General features: G+C 36.9%; 1 protein-coding gene across 1 annotated transcript in view; it reads right to left on the bottom strand.

The window, feature by feature from the left end:
- Nucleotides 1-235: 235 nt before the first annotated feature.
- The window catches only part of LOC104408229 (RAC-gamma serine/threonine-protein kinase-like), a gene marked incomplete at its 3' end in the record, with an annotated part of 80,373 nt that continues 59,274 nt past the window's right edge, over nt 236-21,334 (bottom strand). Inside the window, exons 8-11 of the mRNA XM_010017762.1 lie at nt 20,588-20,710; nt 18,569-18,697; nt 2,979-3,193; nt 236-404 (exon numbers count right to left, since the gene is read on the bottom strand). Of these exons, the coding sequence (XP_010016064.1) occupies nt 236-404; nt 2,979-3,193; nt 18,569-18,697; nt 20,588-20,710 (636 nt within the window). The remainder of the gene's footprint in view (nt 405-2,978; nt 3,194-18,568; nt 18,698-20,587; nt 20,711-21,334) is intronic.

Here is a 21,334-nt window from a genome sequence, read left to right on the forward strand (position 1 = left end):
AAGACATACACCTGCTTTTCTCTTGAAGGTCCAGGAAGAAAAAAGAAAAGGAAAAGATTTGGACATTTACATAATAAAAGAAACAAATCTTTGCTGAGTTTAAGTAGGGATTCAAAATTTATTTTTGGTCCACTGGAAAATTATTACTAAAAACCAAAAGATTAATTAAGCACACCTAGTTCAGAATAATTATTCATTTGTATTAACACAAAAAGTTGCAAAGAAAAACACTAACTTCAGAGAGCAGCAGTCCTATGACTATCCATGGAAACCACTTTGCAGAAGCCAGATTATTCAATGTCATGTAAAGACATACCTTTTTATCATATACATCTTGCCAGTTTACTCCAGCAAAGAAACTATGACGCATGATTTCTTTTGCATCATCTGGGCCTCCACCAAGCCTAAGGAGAGTGGAAAAGAAATCATATTAAACAAGCATTGCTCTAAAGGAAGATTAAGTTATTGTAATGGTTGGAAAAGTGAACATTTGTTTTTGACTACCTGGGAACAATTCTCACCTACTTAATATATAAATCTCACCTGTTTAGTATGAATTCAGGTGATCTTGAGATAAAATGGGATAGCAGAAGTACCCATGCCATGGTCTATTCTATTTGATTATTCCAACTACAGAGATCATTACTGTCCATGATAAGCTTTTTTAATAATTCATTCATTTTAAAAACATACTTAAGTTTAGTTTTCTTGAAAGACCAACTAATTTCCTGGCACTATTAAAAACCAAAACCAATCCAACAATACTGACATAAAATTTTGCCAAGGAGGTGCCAGGCACTGAATCAGTAATGACTCACACATCATTTTTATACAGTGTTCACTGCTGTTGCATCTGGGTGCTGTAACAATTAACCAATTACCATAAAATAGTCTCAATCTGAGTCAATTAGTATAAATTAATAAATTGTAGGCCTACTGAGAAGGTTATTTAAAGGCCATTGTAAATAACCACACTACTCACTGTGGCCCGTAGCTTGCCAAAGCCAGACTGTCTGGTAAATCATCTTAGGAACTGAATTCCACCTACATTGGGTGAACTTGCCCAAGATGATTTGAGCTCAAGGAAGTGGCCACTGCTGCCAAAAGAGGACAGTCCCACCCCTGCCTATACCTCTCCCTTCTCACTTGCATCTACAGCATCATTCCCACTGACGACTCTCAGCTGAGTCAGCTTACTAACTTAGAAGAAAACTAACCCAGCAATGAGAAAACAAGAGAGAACTGTCAGGTTTTTGTTTCATTAGTAAGTCAAATTTGAGTCAAGAAGTTTAGTGAGCTCCCTTGAGCTGGTGGCCAAGAAAGAACCACACATCCTGTAAAGGGAATCTCTGCCCCTTTTAACAGCACGTGGACTCTCAGCACTGTTCAGCTCTCATCTAACTTCTTCCTGAGACTGGCTGTCTTACTGGACTAACAGAAAGAAACTGAAACAGGAAAAAAAGCTAATCTTAACTGAAGCCCATATATATTAAATATTGACAAGAAGAGTGACACAAGCAGTTTGTCTTTCATTAAAAGGCACTGCTAAATATATAAAGAGAAATTTTTAAAGCAACCTTTTAAGTAAGATAAATTTCTCTCTAAAGCATTTATTGCAAGAAGCATTAATTCCCACAACCAAGAAAAAAAAAAAATCTGTATTGGTAATATCCTGCTGCCAAAATACAAAAATATTCTGGACTACTCAGTCCTGCAGTGACTGGGTGTAAAGTTATTCTCATTTCCAAGCTGTATTCCTCTTTGTTTCTCAACTACTCATTGTAAAATTCTCTACATCGCTGCGAAGTATTCCAGCTAGCCTGCAGTCTCCAGACCTCTCTATTTCCCATCCAGCTGCTCAGAGAAAAGCTGAGTTGAAGTTAACCTCTGTGCTCCCATCCTATTTAGCATTAGCTAGCATAAGAACTTGAATATGAATAAGCTTGTAAATATAAGTGCGTAATAAACATTACTGTCTGCAAAAATTAATTACAAAGAACTATCTTCTAAATTCTAAAGGTCTATATATTTGATGGGTCAGATTGTTTGGAGGTTAAAAATGCATTAGGAGTTGCTACAGGAACAAATTTTTTACGTTACTCTCTGTGTATTTGGCTGGTTGGTCAGTTTGCTTTTAGTGCATACAGTAAATTCAGTTAAACAGGCATTGCTGGGCAGCAGCAGGAAGACTAACCACTTGTGTTGTTGCACTTGCCCTCCCTCAGAGAGACACAGCAACACGTCCACTACTAAAAACTTGTTGAGAACAAACTGGGGATGCAAGAGGACTAGAGAAGAGACAACAGACAGAAGAATGCCTGCAGCCTAAAACATGCCAAGAGACTCGCAAGCACAACAAAGAGACTGGGGGAAAAAAAGGGGACCTACAGACAAATCTCACTGATTTACAAAAACAGTGATTTAGTTTACAACCACATGGCACAGGCAGCAGCTGGGTGATACTTGATTTCAAACCACTATATTTAAATTTCACTCAGAAGATGTATTCATTAATAAGTTACTAGTTTACATGGTCTAATATGTGATTTATTTATGTGCCCTAACAAAATTTAGCATATACATGTCTTCTAGCATGATCACTTCCAAGAAAAAGCACTGCAGTCCCCATGAGATACTACAGAGTACTCAGGGTTAAATCACACTCTGAAAAATGATTCGAGAGCTCTCCCTTTGTTCCAGTACACAAGCTAAACCTCTAAAGATCCCTGTGTTTGCTGTGAATAATTAAGAAAGTGTTCTTTTCCACCTTATTTTTCCCCTTTTGCTCGCTACACTCACTTTGTATATTTTTGCTGTATTGAAGAAGTGGAAAGCTGAGACTGTATGGATGCATATGGCCTTTTCTGTGACTGACAGGTTCCTCAGCCAGGAAGGCCAGGCATCACTGGCCTATTTTTACATTAATTAGTATAACTAGATTATTTATTGTGCCAGTATACCCAAGTAATTTCACTTACCGCTTATTTGGATCCTTTATCAGTAGGCCTGATAGTAATGATTTTGCATCTGCAGACAGAGTTCGAGGAAATTTTATGTCCTCCATTAGTATCAGTTCAAATAATTTCTCATGATCTTGGTTGTAGAACGGTAATCTTCCACACATCATCTCATACATGACAACTCCTAATCCCCACCAGTCTACTGCACGACCATAGTCATTATCTTCCAACACCTAAGACAGAAACCAAAACCAGCTGTAAGACATGCACTATTTCAGACATGATAATTTCTGTCTATCTGATACATCTCATTATGAATGTGTTTCAAGACTATTTTCACAGTGTGCTACAAGGAGTCCCAGAATCTGGCTCAACACATGCAACTGCAGTACTGACATGCCTGAGCTCACTGAAATTCCAGGCTAAAAGAAAAAAAAAAAAAAAAGAAAAATATTAGTAGAAAAAATGACTGCTGCAGCTGAACCCAGGACACCTCCTCAAAATGATCATGACTGCATTTTCCCCTTTCTTATGTCTTCTATCATCCCCTTTATAGTGTACACAACTTTAGGAAGAGACACTATCTATGGGCACTACTGCCTCAAATAGAATTCTTCTGGGAGAAGAAGCGAATCGTCTCCTTGCTCAGTCACTTCTTTTCTCATTACCCCACCTGTAAGAATAAAGCCTCAGATCTAGAAACACTTTAATCTTACTAAGACAAGCTTAGCCTCTTTATGATCTTTCTTTATATTAAAAGTCCTCAATGCGTTTCTCCTGACAGTTTCATTATATTCCATGAAATAGTCCAAACAGCTGGCCTGCATTAATGCAAAAAATATGACAATGTTTACTATGATACTAGGTTTATATGATAGTATATGATTACAGAAATGTGGGAATGTTTATATCATTTGTTAACATAGTGCCTCCAATGCTGTGTATCTAAAAACAACCACAGTCCTTCCAACAGCTCCAGAGAACTGGAAGAAGGAATTTAAAGAGTGTGTCTTGACCTTAATACACCTTCATAGTAAATTGTAGAAATGGAGTCAACATAAAAGCAGCATACGCCCATAGTGAAACTATAAGCAATGAGGAAACTGAAGGCTGCTGAATATATACATATATAATTCCAATTTCGTGAATTTCTAGCAGATCATACCCTTTCATTTTTAAAAGACCCAAGTTTGAAGTTAATAAATTGTAATACAGAAGGCACTACAACTATACATGCCAAATTGCCAATATTTGCTGCAGAAAGATCTACTGAAGAGGCAAAAACCTTAAACAAGAAATCAGACTTAAAGAATAAACAGTAAGAAAGATCAGAGAAACACAACTTACAGAGTTGGACTATGTTTATAAAGAATAAAAAAATTCTTCATAAAGAATTATTTCTGCATCAGTAAAAGACAGCTTCTGAAAGGCAGCACATAACTGATTTAAAAATAAATTTAAAAAAGCAACAACAAACTAATCCTCAGAAAACAAAATACTTTTTTACAACACACAGGCACGTGCCATCACCACCACAAAGAGCTCACCAGATTCAAACTGTAAGCAGACACACAGAACAGTCATTCAGATATATAGTATTGAAAATCTGGCAATGTGTAGCAAAGTCTTCAGGCTTTAATGAACAAGGCCACCTCTAACAGATCAGAAACCTTTTGCTACGAGTACATTATCTTGTGATTGTCTAAGAAGTGTAAGATTTTTTCCAGTAATTTCCTCTGAAGCAAGGATAGACAAAGCTTTTGCCCATATGGGGACAGTAAGTGGCTGTGACCACATCATAGGGCACATGCACTACCCTCACCAGTCCTAATGAGGGTATCAAGCCCATTTTTCTGCCTCCTCATTTTCTCCCCCAGTAAATCCAAGCCTGCTCTGAAGTATGTGGTACATGCTATTAGCAGAAACAAAATTCTGTATGACCCACTATGGCAATTTTGACAATCCCACAGTAATTAATGCATTCATGTTCTTAGTTTTGACTGTCCTTAAGGATTAGTGGTAGAAATATGATGAAAAGAAGTATATTAAAAATCCCTCTTGTGTATATAAGATTAAAAAATCATAAATATTAACACATTAACACATACTCTTTACAACTGTGCCAAAACAGACTCGTTACATCATTCATATTTCCAAATAGATGGTGAAATTTTGGAAAGTGTAAAATACAACAAATTATCTGAAGAAGTACATTGACAAAACTAACTCTTGCATTTTAAAATTAATTGGTTTATGAGTTTGAGCATATTGCAAGCTATTTGCTGAAAAACTGTATATTAAATCTGTGACATTTGTCTTTACGTCACTGTTTCTTCTGCCACAGAATAAAAGCATTATATATTTTTCTACTACACCTATTAGCACTGTTACTATTTCTCCTACCTGTACAGTTAGCTGCTCTTTTCTTTTGCAGCTAGTAAAACATATAAAATCGTGAGGCAGTGGTAGATTCTTTTAACATGTAAGTTGAGGTGTGGTTTGCATGCGTGATTTATAAAAGAAGGCAACCGGAAAATAAAACATAACATTCTCTGAGCAAGGCAAACCACACGGCTAGTAGCTAAAGCAAACTGTATCTGCAGCTTTACCTAATTTATGCAGGACTTTACCTAATAATAATAAAAAGTACGGGCAACCTTTTGCTGCATTCCCACAACAGTAACAAAATAGTGGTACAAAGAAAGAGCCAAATGTGATTTTTAACCTCTTTTTACATAAAATCATAAAAAAGCATAAAAGCTGGATTAACTACCTCCCGAACCCACATAGCACCAGCCGGGTTCTCATCCCCAGCTGGCAAAACTGGCAACTCTTTATTTTTGTTTAAATACCTGGTTTACAGCCAGCCAGACAAGCAAGAGCATCAAAAGGGTTTCATTTAGGCAAAAGGAAAACAGCCTGAAAATAGTGTAAATAAAGCAAAATGCATCTCATTTTAATATAAATGTAATAAAATTGTATATAATGCATTCACAGTAAATACACACTATTATTTTCTTTAAGTAATTTCTATATCTCATGGTGTTAAACTACAGGATTTGTAAACTGTGACAAATCGATCGAAGTTATGGAGTCCAGCAGCTCCTATAACCAAATCCATACAATTAGGGTAGGCATGAGAACATGACAATACACACTGCCCTAGCATTACAGAATCCTTTCCAAACAGATCTCAGATTTGAGGGATTTGTTTTTAATTACAAAGAACATAGGTCAAGAAAGCTTCAACTGAGTGCTAAAATGAACATGACACACAGCTGCAGGCTTTGTACCTATGAATAATTCAGTTTTTTGCCTACCATGAAGTGGCTACCTGCTTTTAGAAATACCTCCTTTGGCTGTGAGGACCAGAACTGATGTCACACCAGTATTTGTGGGGTATTCTATATATGGGTTACCAGCTTAAGTACCTGGCCAGGCACAGACACAGTGGAAAGTCTGATCTCCTGAACTTTGTATGCTGCCATTAAAAGCTGCCTCCATCACCACCAGCCAATTCTCATTCCTCCCCTGTAAGGTTCCACAAATCTGTGTTTAAGCAAACACACTGTCCTAATAGCTCAGTTCCTTCAAAGCCACTGCAGGAAAGGCAGCAAGCCCACCAAAACCATCATAAAAGATGTGCAAGCACTCTGGTATCTACAGAAGGAGCAGCTACACCAAGTACATACTCCAGTCAGGTGAGTTTTCACGAAGTAAAGATGAATTTACGTGCTTTCTTTCACAGAACTTGTTTAGTTACGTCCTTCAGATATATGACTTCTCTTCCTTCATCTGCTTCACAGATCTGGTGTGCCAAAATCCCAAGGCACCTCGTCAAGATCTAGGTGAGGTTTTAGGACATGAGAGCTCCAGCATGATGTGACATCAGTGCATGGATAACATCACTCATCCCTGTTTTACACCTCACATCTTCACTGTACCCAAGTGATTTCCCAGTGTTGAGTAAAGCAGGAGGTGGGCTGACTGCAGTTCAGTCTGGATGATACCATAGTATATGGGAAATAAAACTCAAAAACCTACCATAATTTTTATTACTTGAGGGAATCTTACTCCATTTGGTTTTAGGACTCTAGTGCAACAGAGGCAGTGTCAGCCTAACTCACACTCTTGTTTCTTTTTCCTTACCACATCTCCCCTTACCTTGACAAAACTATGCAAAGGCATCTGCTTCCAGGCATATGCAGATACTTCAGTGTTTTTGTGGATGTTTTAGAGGAATTAGATATTATAGTTTCAGCTATGGGAAAACTCTCTATTTGCCTTAAAACTTTCATCTATATTGTGGTCAAAAGGCAACTCAACTTTATTCAATCTATTGAGACAGCACAAATAGCCAGCTATAACAAGGGAAAACAAAGTATTCCTTAATGACACCACTGCCTGCACACTTGGAGGTTTCTGGAGAGCATTACTGGCAATGACCACATATATGATGGGATAGTGCTTCACACACAGAGCAAAGACCATCAGGCCCTACATACAAAATAAAAAATTCAATTCACAGGCTGAACTTTGCCTTTCGTACAACTAGATAATACACACACACTGCAGACCTGCTAAGATTGCAGCAATTCAGTTGAATTTACCCCTCACATGTAACAATTCATTTTGCTGACAAGGAATTACAGATCAGAAAAATATTCTCATATTTGCATTTATTGACAAAAATGCAACCTTCTAATACTACTCCCCACTGCTGAAAAGTCCAATGTCTTGGACGTAAAAATACTAATAGAAATCATCAGTAGCACTGGGAGTCTTCTCCTTCCCAGAAGACAAAATCCATTAAAAAGACTCCTCTACTACTTCACCAGTTGTCATTTTAATCTTTAGGTTTACCAGTCAGCACATCTCCAGGTTTCCTTTGCTTTACGTATGTCACTTCTTTAAGAACCTAACATACAGTCCACAGAATTTGAAGTAGATTGAATTTTTATGGTGAAAACCAGTGAAAGGATAACTTTTATCTCTTTATTTCTTTGGTAGCTAGAGCTGGAAGTTTTTTGGGAGGCAGCAGCTTCAGACATATCTGCAGACTTACTTACAAGGGCTTGAGGCAGAGACTTAGGAAGCACACAAATAAATGAGCCAGCCAAAGAGAAGTTGATACAAGCACACAGAATCAGGTTGGAAGGGACCTCAAGGATCGTCTGGTCCAACCTTTCTTGGCAAAGCATGACCTAGACTAGATGGCCCAGCATCCTGCCCATGCAATACTTTTACACGATCCTGTGAAAATAACAGATTAGGAGGTTAGCAGCAGTGTAACAGGTGAAGTCTGTGACCAGTAGCCTCTAGAAGATGTTTGGTCATACAGCAGAAGTTCACACAACCAAAAAATGTACTTCCCATAGACCTCTAAATGGTGGTTAGTTGCTGTAACTTCTGGAGTCTGCACAGACAAATTCAGCAATACCCTTGAACATGAAAGGCTTCATAAAATTCATTGTCAAACTTCTACAATAGGTTGTCAGCACTGGGTTTTATCTTCAGAAGAACAATATCAAAACACTGGTTTCACACTTTGTTTTAGACAACCAGGGCAACTTACTGGGAAAACAATTACATTTTTTACCTAATTATGGTTTCTCTTAATAATGTTAGATATAGACTTTCTGATAGGACATTACAAGTAGCTTGTTGCTCAATCAATAATTTTGACAGAACAGATGGGAAAATATTTAAACATCTAAACAAACTGTCTGCACACCTATGTTGTGAAAGAAAACTGAGAACTTGGATACACCGATCTACTGTTAATTTAAGGGGAAAAAACTGTTTTCAATTAACCTTGCAGTTCAGGTGGAATGTATGTTCCTTAGGTATTCCTGGTAACCCTTCACACATTTTTATTGCTACAGTTGTTGGTCTGCTAACAAATAGTCACCCATACATTATTCAACAAAAGTTGAAAAGTATACTTGCTAGAACTTTCATTCAATTGTGGTAACAACTACAACAATGAGAAAATTTATAATTAACACTAACGAACAAAGGTAATACACATTTTTTTACATAAACAGACTTTTCTCCAAATGTCTGAAAATTCTTCCTGCAAAAAGGTGTGTTTGCCAAGCATTATTCAAATTTAGTTACTGTAACTGTATCTTGGTATGAGCAGTGAAAGTATTGCTGCACAACGGTAAAAAGAGACTTGAATAAATACTCATTGCTTTTATTATACAGAGCTGAAAATACAAAACATCAGGTTTCTAGATACCCTGGGAAATGGATACCTGAGAATTAAATCAAGGAAGAAAGTTTTCTATTACTGCTCTAATTTTTGTGGTAGCTTTTCTCCATTTTGTATCTGGCTTACACTGATGTTTTATTTCTGGTCCCAGTGCAGACCATCTTCCCAATATATTTTTGTACTAGAGATTTCCCCCGTCTTACCCAGTTTTTTGTCATATAAACTTAAAAAAAAACAAAACAAAACAAAACGATTTGGATTTTTTTTTCATTAGCTGGCACACATTGTGCTGCATCAGAAATGGAACATTCTGGTATAAAAAGCCTCCTGGAGTAAAGAGTGTGCAATACTAATTAAGGTGTTTAACCTCCTACATGAGACTCTGACTTCAGCAGAATTTAAAATCTTAAAAAGACAGACACACACCCCCCCCAAAAAAAACCACCAACTGAAAACCCACAAACAAACAAAACAAACAAAAAATCCCTAAAACCAAACAAACCAATATAAGTTATTGCAAATGAAAAAAGTATTCTAACAAGGAGTGTAAATCAATGGCAACCCTGGTGATCAAAAAAAAGCAAAAAAACCCAGCTCAACAAACAAACAAAAATACCCCAGCAACAACAAAACCACCAAAACCAACAACAAAAACCCACCACAAAAAAAAAAAGCCCAAGAAAACAACTACATATTAAAAAAGACTCCTCAAGAGTAAAACTTACTCAATGGACAAAAAATCCCAAAGCAAAGCCCAAAAAATTAAATTAACTCTGTTCTAGAATTAACAGGCACCTTCCATAGAAGGCAGCAAGTAAAAGAGAAAGATTATTTCCATTTACAGAAAGATGGCACTTGTCTCTCGTAAGTCAACCACTCTACCACTAGAAGAAAAACTGCAGAGCTCTTCATACCTGTATTAATTATCACTGCAGTAGTCTATAACATACACTGCCAGAAGATGCAAGATGTGTAAGAAGTAATAAATAATGATAATATTGTGATATTTCTTTCTGGTTGCTCATTCTTCCTGAAATTATTTTGAATTTTTACTGATGTTAAACAGCATTTGTTCAGCTTTTATTTATGCTTCATTAGTTTTGGAAAAACTAAAGGCTTTTGCTGAGATGGAAATAATGTTTGCATTGATTAAATGAAAATTAGTGAAAAAAAGCTGCAAGTATGTTATCAAGACAGTCTTTGTAAGAACTGTCATACTTACATTTGGTTTACAAAAAAAAAAAGTGGGTTTTATTAGAAAATTGCTCTCTGCTTTAAAGTTCTGGTTTGCATACAACAGTTTATTGATGGGCAGTTTTTTAGTCTTTTTTTAATCTGTTTTTGTGTCTTTTTTTTTAATCTGTTTTTTAGTCTTTTGTTTGTTTTATTATTTTTGCATATTTGTTACATCTTTCCCCTTGAGATGTCTGATACTGCTTGTGGACAATTAGTTTTTGTGTCTAGTGAGATTACCCAGATTGCATGAAAATTCAAATCCTTATTACATCATTGATTATGTGGCTTCAAGAGAAAGTCTAATTCTTGTGCTATTTTATCTGTTGTTGCTGCAACTCTTCCGTATGTGTAACCAAGCAATGTTTTCATCCCCCATCTAAGTGCTCCCATCTTTTGATCTTGATACTGGTTATTGCTAATAAATGATGTTCTGCTCTGGATACCCTGCCTTGTCCACATTCCATCATATTCATCTCAGGGGCCCGCTGGCAATGCCAAGCTGACAAACATGCCCGAATTCATATCACTAGCATTTTTGATGACTTAGGAGCATAAGATGACACAATGTGGTACACTAAAATATACAAAGTGATAACAAAATGGAAAAAAGACCATATTTCAATTTTCATGAGGTGCTAGCATTTCAGTATAAAATAATTTTTGAATTTCCATTTCCTTTTAATGTTAATAAATAAATAAATAAATTTGATACTTGAAATTCTAACGTAAAGAGAAAATTCCATATTGTGAATCTCCCATAAATCAGAAGGGAAAATATTTTCAGGCACAGAAGCTACTCCTCCTCACACCCCCCACTGGTCCTCACCCAGAAATAAAATGTAGCCAAATATACTACAGACAGCTGTTCAAGAGCACACGCCAACGCTAAACCACATTTCCACAGGTAAAATAAATTCTATTGTGTCTCTGCTAAGAATCAGACTATGTATGAAGCATCTAAGTAACCAGAGAGTAAATAAACTTGAACTATCCTTTTGAAGCCAAAAGAAAATTAGTTAAGCAAAGCACAACATTAATATAGTGTTTGGATACTGAGCAAACTAACTATACTTTCAGGAAAATTAGTATAAGTGATCAGAGGCTGGAGCTTTTTGGTTGTAAGTATAAGACAACAACCAAAGGCAAAGCATTCTGTCTCACCTCATCCTATAGGTATTGTCTCATACTATAGGTAAAGACACTCAAATATAAAAACAAAAAATAATTATGGAATCAGTGTTGCTAGAGGACTTACCAATTAAATATTCATCATATTAGACACTTTCTATTTTATGGAATAAAACAGATCTCATCACTGATTTTTTTTTTAAGGAAACTTTTTTTTTTTTTTATATAAATAGATACGAACGTTTAGACTCCATTAAACTAATGTAAAGGAATAAGAAAAAATTCAGTCCACACAGTAGGTCCTTTGGTGTGATGGTGCACCCATAAAAGATGGTGGTTTTTTTGTTGATTACACCTTCTCTACTTACTCAGCTTCACATTTGCCTATATGACAAAGAGGTAATGCTGCCTATTACACATTACTTCTAGTTATACAAGTATACCCATCACACATACAATTTTTTTTACCATCATAATAAGAAGTTTAAAATCTTTCTTGTGACATCAGAAGAAAAATATTATCACAACCTGCAACACTACCAATATGTGACATTAAAGAAAGACCCTTTTGACAGCATTCTTTGAGCATGGAACACAATTGATTTGAATGCATCATTTTAAAAGGAAGAAAGAATACTATTACCACCTGTCTAAGTCTCCGCCTGATAAAAAGTAATGTTCTATCCTTGGGCAAAACAACACTTCATAACATACTTTACTAAATACACATTGAACACTCGTAGGTTCCATTTTTTTATCATAATGTTTTTTCGGGTGGGGTAGTTTTGTTGGTTGGGGGTTTTATTTTTGGAGGGAGGGGGGGCCTCTCTATTTTGTTCATTCTAACTTGGCGATCAAAGAATTTTTATTTTTACACTATTACAGAAGTGCATTTTTCTAGGTTTCCAAAACCACCTTATTCAACCTTCCCCATCTGTCACCATCTGCTTCTTTTTAGCATGTACTTTTTGTGTGATCACATAAGCATGTGAAAAATAACTAACATTCAGATGATTGTCTGCTGGTACATTTGAGGACTGGGCATAATAAAAGTGAACTGCCAAAACGTACTTAACACTTCTAATTTTGTTGGGTCTTGCATGTAAGCTACATTTGATTTTCAAACTGTTTTACAGTTGGAAAGTTGATCAGGTACTCTAACTCAACAGTAAAACTGAGACTACATAATTAGCTAAGCACTAAAAAGATTATATTCAAAGAGAGGAACAAAACCCAGAAATACATCCACACGAGTTCACACATCCATCTTGACTGAGTCTGTCTGCACAATGTTGCCTGAGGCACAGGATAAGATGCTACAAGCAGCCTACTTCTGGACAGTCACTGCCTGTGTCTTCTCTATTCCTCGTTCCACAGGACAAGGAATAAAGGACTCTCATAATTACAAGGGTGTATGAACTTATTTACATCAACACAGACAATTTGGTGCCATGTCTCATTATCGTTTTTCTAGAAAAAGGATAAACAGAAGTGAAGAAAATAAAAAAAAGCACAGTAACAACAAGAACTATCCATTCCCCTAAATAAGCCCCAAAAGCCACTGACAATCAATTTTCATTGATGATCACCAGAGGTAATCAAATATGAGTGAGAACTTGCTCTCCAGAGCATGATGGAAGACCTAGTCTAACAAAGTTTCTCTCCTACAGTCTCTTTTTACAGTATTGTTCCAACTCTTAGAAGTTCATACTAGTCTTAAAGCCTTGTGCATGCACATGCCATCCGACAACATCTTAACAGCTGCTTTTCCTTAATTTGTGCCATTTTCCACAGATTCCCTTTTCCCCTATTTACCTTTTCTATCCAGTAGTTCTAGACGTGGAAAATAATAGCATGTACCTATTACTTATATAAAAGTTGCATAAAATTTCAAAAAGTACATTACTTAGATGCCTCAATTATCTTTAAGTCCAAATGAAATTTAAAGGAAAGGAGGATAAAAAGGAAACTGCATAAGCCACAACAAAAATTATTCTGGCCCTCAGTTCCTCTATATTCCTAACCAACAGCTCTCTAGCAAGCTCCTCTTCATTTTAAGTTGCTCATCAATTTCTCCTGCCTTTTGTGTCTCTCTACAAAACATTCTCTTAATTTCTATTAAGAGAAAATTAAGAAGAAAATGTAATTTTCTTTACTTCAAACTCTGTTTCCTGACTACAACCACATTTTTCTCCATATGAAAAATCTTCTCATCTTTTAAATTGCGTTGTCTGGGCTAACAATCTACCTTTGAGATCACTGGATTAATTTCACAAATTTTTTTTACCTCCTGTTAACCTCCCTTGCTATCTTCCTATTTTACTCAAATTCTTTATGAAACTTCCTTTTCTCTGTAGATTAACATGCTCTCTTTTTACACCCATATCTTAGCTATTCTCTCTCAATTGGCCTGTCTCAGTTTATCCATGATGCTGGCTGCTTTCATAAAGTTCTTTGCAAACAAGCATTTTCTTGCTTTTCCCCACACCTTAAAGAGCTCTTCTGTAAAATTCACACTGCAACTTCTATCTGCATTAAAATCCCTGTTTGAAACACTGCTTTTCTATGAGGTATGTATATGTGTCTGCAAAACCTGAAAACTTCAATTTCCATGCTAGCCTGTCCCAGTGTATTTCAGTAGTTGCCTCTCCTTATGTATATCACTTAGTTTCAACTTGTATCAGACCAGCTATGTGGCAGATCATCATATTCTCAGTCCAAAAATTTACCAGACTGCCCTTGGCAAATATTCTGATCCAATATGTTAAAAGAATGAAACAAATGTATAGCTGCACCAGTGACGAAATACTTTTTCTGCTTCTACTATAACTTTTTATAATCTGAATATACCACATCATTCTTAGAAAATTCAACTTCAAATCCTGTAAACAGGAGAAAAGTGCTTTTTCTTGCTATAACCATGCCTGCAGTACCGGGCACCATGCTTCCCCTTGCTGAAATTCAGCCACTGAACTTAAATGGCCAAGTTCTAGATTTTGGGTCGCCTCTGCATCAAAGCCATATCCTTCCCAGAAAGAAAAGTTGTAAGGAAGAAATTAAGTGAAAAGTGAGGAAAGACAACAGTTGCATCTTGACAAAAGAGTTTTTACCTTTCATTTCTCTGAGATAAAATGCAGGGAAATAACTGATTACACATGATATATCTCACTCCCATTTCTGAAAGAAAGATCACCAAAAAAAATACCCGCCAAACAAGCTTGTGTAACCAATCTCAGTATCCTCTTCATCTCTGCTGGTTCCATTTTAAAATAACTTCTAAGACATGCAAATCTTCTCATGCCTACGGACAAAGGCTATGAATCTTCTGTGGTCTTATTTATTGTCACATATTGGTAAGTGATAGCTTCTGCATAAACCAGCCCAGCCAGTCTTAGGTCCTATATGAAAGGTCAGGCCCTATCAATGTGAGCTGAAAGAGCCTTTTAAGCAGTGGGTGGGAAGGACTACGTTGTTATCAGGAACATAAGGTTTGTGGGGAAAACCCACCAACAGGTAAACTTTTCTGATTAAGACGGATCCTGTAATCACCTTGGGAAATAGTTTTGTATGGATCTACAAGGACACCTTCACCTGAAAGAATGTTATGCATGGAGGAAATCCACCTTACCCTGGCTTAGCTACTTCCCTGTTTTCCTGTTGGAAGCAACTGCAATCTAATTTTTGCAGAAAGATGGAATACCGAGCAGGACTCTGTGTCTCAAACAGTGGTCCAAAAAGCACTTGGAGAACCAAGCTCAAGTTTGGAACTGAATCTGTAACACTGAATTAGTACAAAAGAAAAGATTAAGTCAGTTCTCAGGCTAGGTATAGAATCCTGCCAGTGCAAGGTTCCTGGGTCAACTGCTTCCTGGCTGGTAGACTGCAGCCTCAGGCTACCCCTATGTGTTACACAGTACAGTGTCCTAGTGTCCTCCACCACTAGCCAATAAGTACATGGGAAAGTGAACCAAAAGGCCTGCAGAAGGGATGCACTCATAACAACTGACCTAGATGAAAGAGGAGAAGCAAGGGTATTACTAAAAGGACAGATGCTGAATGGATTTCTCCACATAGCTGGAGAATACTTGTTTTTAAAGGAAGGCTGAAAGGTATCTGCCTTTACACTTACCACAACCAAGCAAAGAATGAGTATATGCTGCCATCTGACTTGGGATAAACAAGCAGGAATTCAATGTGGTAACAGAAGTAAAGTCCAGCTGTAACATGAGGTTCTCATGATGTGCATTTGTCAAAAGGTAGTAAGTCTTTCGCATCTGGTAATGATTTCTGTGGCATGAACTACAACGAGAAGTCATTTTGTACATTCATTCTCTGACACATGCACATGAGTAGACTGGAGGATCCAGTCTCTCGATGGACCTTTTATGAGTCAGCTGTGCCAGGTATAAGAATAGATACAATTGCCTTAGGTAAGCAACTATCTACTCAATGCACTGGTAAACACTATCATAGTAGCAGAGAGTACGAAGGGGAAGTTTATTTTTTGCAATGTTGTCCATATACTGCTAACTTCACCCTTTTACATAAGGATGTGTGGATAAAGGTGTTGTGTCATCTTACACCATATCAGTAACCTGTCTAGTTTTGCTTTAAACCCTTCACATCTCAGGTAAAATGGAGTGAGTTCTATGGTTCCCAGGGTTAACGAAGAGTCATTTCCTTCAAGATAGATCTGTACAGCCTGGGTGTCCAAAAATACTTATAATAGGAGGAGGACTTCTAGAGAACAGAAAGGCAACCTGGATCAAGTAACTTGTGGTAAGTGTCTAAAACCCTGAATGATCCCTTGCCAAGTTCAATGGAAGAGAGCTAACATGTTTCCAAAAGTGAGAGATGGAGAAGCAGACGAAAGCAACTGAACGGGATATTTGCACTCTTTGAGAATGTTTTCAAGACTGCTGACAAGAGACAATGAGGGGGTAAGAGCTGGCAATGACACCTGTAGTCTATGCCAGTGATGACAGTATCATCCCTTGTGTTCTTGTTGCTGGAACAGATTCTGGGTGTGGAACACAAGAAAAGTGGCCACCCTACTAAGCCAAACAGGCAGATCTGCAACTTCTAAGTAGCCATAAAAGATTCAAAAGAGGCTAAGGATAGTCCTGGAATCCCTAAATGTAGATAGCTGCTGAGTGTCCCTAAACACAAAGGAGATGTCAGAAATTGCCAAACAGAATAGCAATAACCTGCACCCAAGTCTTCCTTGCAATCTATGGGATAGGATTCTGCAACGGACACAAGGTATCAAGTGAGTTTGTGTCATAACTAGAGCAGCTGGTGAATCACCAAACAGATGACATGAAAGCAATTAATCAACCAAAACTATTTAGGTACATCAAATATGCAGTGTAAGAGCATTACTACTCAGATTTCTCTTCTCTACTGAAAGAATCATGGAAAATGGAACCAGATGGATGAAGAGAAAGTTAGTGGTTCCTAGGAATACTGTTACTTCTTTTATAGTTGGAGAAAAAGAATGTATCAAAAGGTCTTGCTATGATTTAAAATGGTATTCACTCTACATACTGTATTAATTTATAACCAATTACTGGCAGTTTCAATTTCCTCCAAGTACAAATTGGAGGAGACTTAATTTGCTTTAAGAGACTTTCACAGACTCTCAAACCCGCAAACCTGACCATCCTAAAATCTTCATTTCCAGCCAGCAGTATGCAGAAGGTGACATGTACCACCTTCCTTGACATCACTTAATTGTAAGGTTCAGAATAAAAAATGAAGCGCAATCTAAACTTGCTTGTTGAAATAGGTTCCAGGGCTTGTTGCCACTACTCAGGATTCAGTACTTTTGAAAATAAGAGGGTAAAGAGCTATGCTGAACCAGTGCCTCCTCACCTCTTCCCTTCAAACTAAGGCACATTCTTCTTCAAAGATGATATATAATAGAGACTTTCTGGTGGTGCTGAGTTGCTGCAAGAGGTGGGGAATCCCTTGAAGAATCCTTATTAAAACAAATGGTAGGACTGAAGGGTCTCGTAAAGCCCTTTAGGCTGACAAGAAAGTTGTATCATGTTAATCAGTGGTCTTGAATACTGACAAGAACAGAAATAAGGGCTAACCCAGCGTCCACAGAGTCCTTGGCATTAAGTAAAAAAATAATGCTGTCTCTCATGTTAATACAGGAGTCATGTTTGTCATCCCCAGGGGAAAGGTAGAACATCATTTCCCAACACCACAATTAGTACTGCTGACTGAAGACAAAAGTACAATTTTGAGAGTGCTTCTCCTGCTTTTTTTCAGTAGGCATCAGTGGCAGAGCTGTCAGCACTTATCATTTGCGTGACTTGAGCTTCCACACAGACTCTAAGGTAGCCAGACCAGAGCTGTTTTCAACATTCTTGTGTCCATTTCTTTTATCAGTCCTCAAGAAGTGTGATGTTTGGTACTCCAAGTGCTAGCTAATGGTAAAGATGGGGTGGCATACTCTGGGATGCCACTTCTGCTTACATACTAGGAAACAGCTAAGTTTTGGTGCCCACCTCAACCAGTTCTAAGGTTGATACACTCCACTGTTACAGCCGAAATATCTAAAATGCCAACTCCCTCTCCCTGCAACTGGGAAGTTCGGATAAAACCCAGAAAACTCAGTACTTTCCTACCCCCTCGCCTCCGCTGAGGCTATATAAATGCTAGTTATACAGCTCAGTCAAGCAGGATCATATGTTCCAAGTGACAGACAGATGGAAGATTATTTTTGAAGAAATCATTGGAAGATAAAAACTTTAACAGACGAAGGCAAACATGAAAAGGAAAATGCATGTTAGAGGCCTTTTTAAACACTAAGAAGTGCAGCACTGATATACAGACAATCACCACAAAGAATAGTAGCACATACAATTCTGAGTAACAACTGCATAGTATTAACCAGGCAGACTGTCAGTTCTTTACTACAATGACCAATTTTCAGTATACAAACATCGTGGTCTAAAATTAATTGAAAAAAATAAACATTTTATACTGCATTACAAGAATATATTCTAGATCATACCTCGGGTGCCAGGTATTCTGGAGTACCACAGAATGTCTTCATAGTTGCTGCATCTGTGATTCCTTCTTTGCAAAGTCCAAAATCTGTAATTTTTATGTGTCCATCTTTATCCAACATTAGATTTTCTAACTGTGTGTTGGGGAAAAAAATGATCCCTTAGTATTTTTTAACAGGTTAGGCTGATACATTATATCAGTTTTGTCAAAAAGATGCAGTATAACTGCTTGCAATAGAATTCGTTTGTGATTTGTTAAAAAAAAAAAAAAGCAGCATCTATTATTTTACAGCACTCAATGGTGCTTACTGTTATACAATTTCAATATTTATTTAATAATTCAATACAGTTTACAAAAGTAAATCCCAGGTTAATCAAAGTGTGACCCTTCATTCTGAAGTTTTAGAAGTTTGGTGCATCTTTCATAGAACAAAAGCTAAATAATTTTTTTAATGTTCTCAAGACAAAGTCAAGTAATTCAAGCTTGCAGCCATGGCTGTCATTTGGCAAGAATTCACAGGTTTCCTTTGCTGTAACATGACTTTCATTTATTAAGATGAATTTTACTTGCTATATTGTCACAAAACAGTATATATCCTTAAATCCTTTAATCTTGCACAACCCTTTCAATAACAGAGAAGCTACTGATAAAAACAAAACCCTGAGGTAAACTCCTCCTTGTATACTTGCAAAGGACACTGTCCTTGAATTGTGTATGTGTATCTCTGCATGCTCTGCATGCTTTTGAAATACACCATTCTTGCTCTGAAATGTGAAAACAGAATACAACCAATTATGAAGTATCTGAAGAACAGTAATAAAAACTATTGCAGTATTTGCTGTGGACCATCTCAAAAGCATGGCTAACATCGTTTTCCCAAAAGCTTTTTATTATCAGTACTTTAAATACAGATAGGACTAAACCCAAGTAAAATATACTTCTGAAAAACTTTTCTCAACAGAAAAAGCTTTTTTCCCCCTAATTATAAGGTGTTTAGTGAAATTGCTAACAAAAAACAATCATAGTCCTGTCCTCTTATTATCATTCCTTGACTAGAGAATTCCATATTTTTCCAAGATGTCACATCATTTCATGTTATTACAACAGATTCTGCTACAAACAGGAAACTCAGTGTTTTGTTTTCTATCTGCCTCCCTGAGCAGAACTTGCCTACCACTGCCTCCTTCTCCTTGGTTCCTGTACAAAGGAGTCCATGAATGAACTCCACTAAGCATGCATGTATAATGTGAAAGCACAGTTTCTCATGCAAGAAATTAAAGGCTCAGCACAAAAATAAAATAGTCTTCTTGTGGAATTTAAAGGTTCCTCCCACATAAGTTAGAAAATGTTCCTGTTGAAAGAAGAGGTTATTTTCCACTGAAAACAGAGGTTATTTTCCATAGAATTTGGTCATACTGTGTCACAGAGTACTTGGAGTGTTAGGCAACAACACAGGATACACAACTGTATACACAGGCAAATCTAAGACAAACAGCATTCCAGTATTATGAAATTTTCCCAAGATACAAAAGACAAAATAATTTTTTAATTGACTGAAATTCTTTTCCTATTGAAGTATTCTTAATCATTTAAAATCTTTTCAAATCATACAAGAAGATAACTCTTTGATGAGATAAATAGAATGTTGCTCCAATTCCCCATTTCCCTTGTTTGGGGACATTGAGAACTATATTTAAGATTTATGCTGAAATCGAAGTTAAGTTATAAGTAATGGAGTAAACAAAACAAAACAAAAAAAAAGTCTCGGAAGTTTAAACCTCCTTCAAGTGCTATTACTAAGATACTGTGTTTCTGTTTTTTAATCAGGTTAAAGTCAAGTAATGTAGCTGTCTAGAGACTAGTGTATCAAATGACTTCCTTCAGCACACACAGAACTTTAAACTGAACACAGATTTTTTTCCCCATTAACTCTGAATAGCGCAACTTTATAATTACTTTGTGTTTGTCCCAATAGTCTCTGCAAAAACAAAAATTTGATTACTTTTTTTTCTCCTTTTTTTACCTTGAGATCACGGTACACAATCTTCCCAGAATGCAGATAGTCCAGGGCAGAGACAATTTCTGCACCATAGAAGCGTGTGCGGTCCTCTGAGAACACCCGCTCTCTCGACAAATGGAAAAACAGCTGCAGGGTAAACAGCAGGGACAGGATTGTAATAATTACTGATTTAGTGGGGGAAATTAACACAAACATAAAACACCTCTCATCACCATATTGTGATGATAGATAGTGTACTCTCAGTGGACACTCAGCACTCTTAGACAGCAGCTGGCTTATCTTTTCCAGGTTTCCAAAGGGAGAAAGCGAGCTGTTAAATCAGCGTTTTAATCAATATACCAATCTTGTTTAAGGCATTCTGCTTGCTACTCATTTAACCTTCAGTTACCAGAGGGAAAAAAAAAAAAAAAAAGTATGCAGCAGCATCATTCTGTATTTCTCCCTCCACCACTTCTCAGATGTTTATTTTAAGCCACTGAGAAATATCACTAAAATAACCAGATTCTGGTTCTGATGTAAGTTTTCCAGTCATTTATTAACTTTCCTTTGAACTGACACAAGTCTAGTTTTTTTCTGTGGACTTCAACTGAACAGGTGAGCAGACATTTTACAAAACCAGCACATTTATGTTGGCAGGAATATTCACAGTCACTATAAAAAACAAACCGACTATGGCTTATAAAAACAAGTCTATGTATTTAGTGTATTCATTTACGGGGGGGGGGGGGGGGGGGGGGGGGGGGGGGTCTT

This window comes from Nestor notabilis, unplaced genomic scaffold, assembly GCF_000696875.1.
Source record: "Nestor notabilis isolate BGI_N333 unplaced genomic scaffold, ASM69687v1 scaffold15337, whole genome shotgun sequence".
NCBI classification, from domain to species: domain Eukaryota; kingdom Metazoa; phylum Chordata; class Aves; order Psittaciformes; family Psittacidae; genus Nestor; species Nestor notabilis.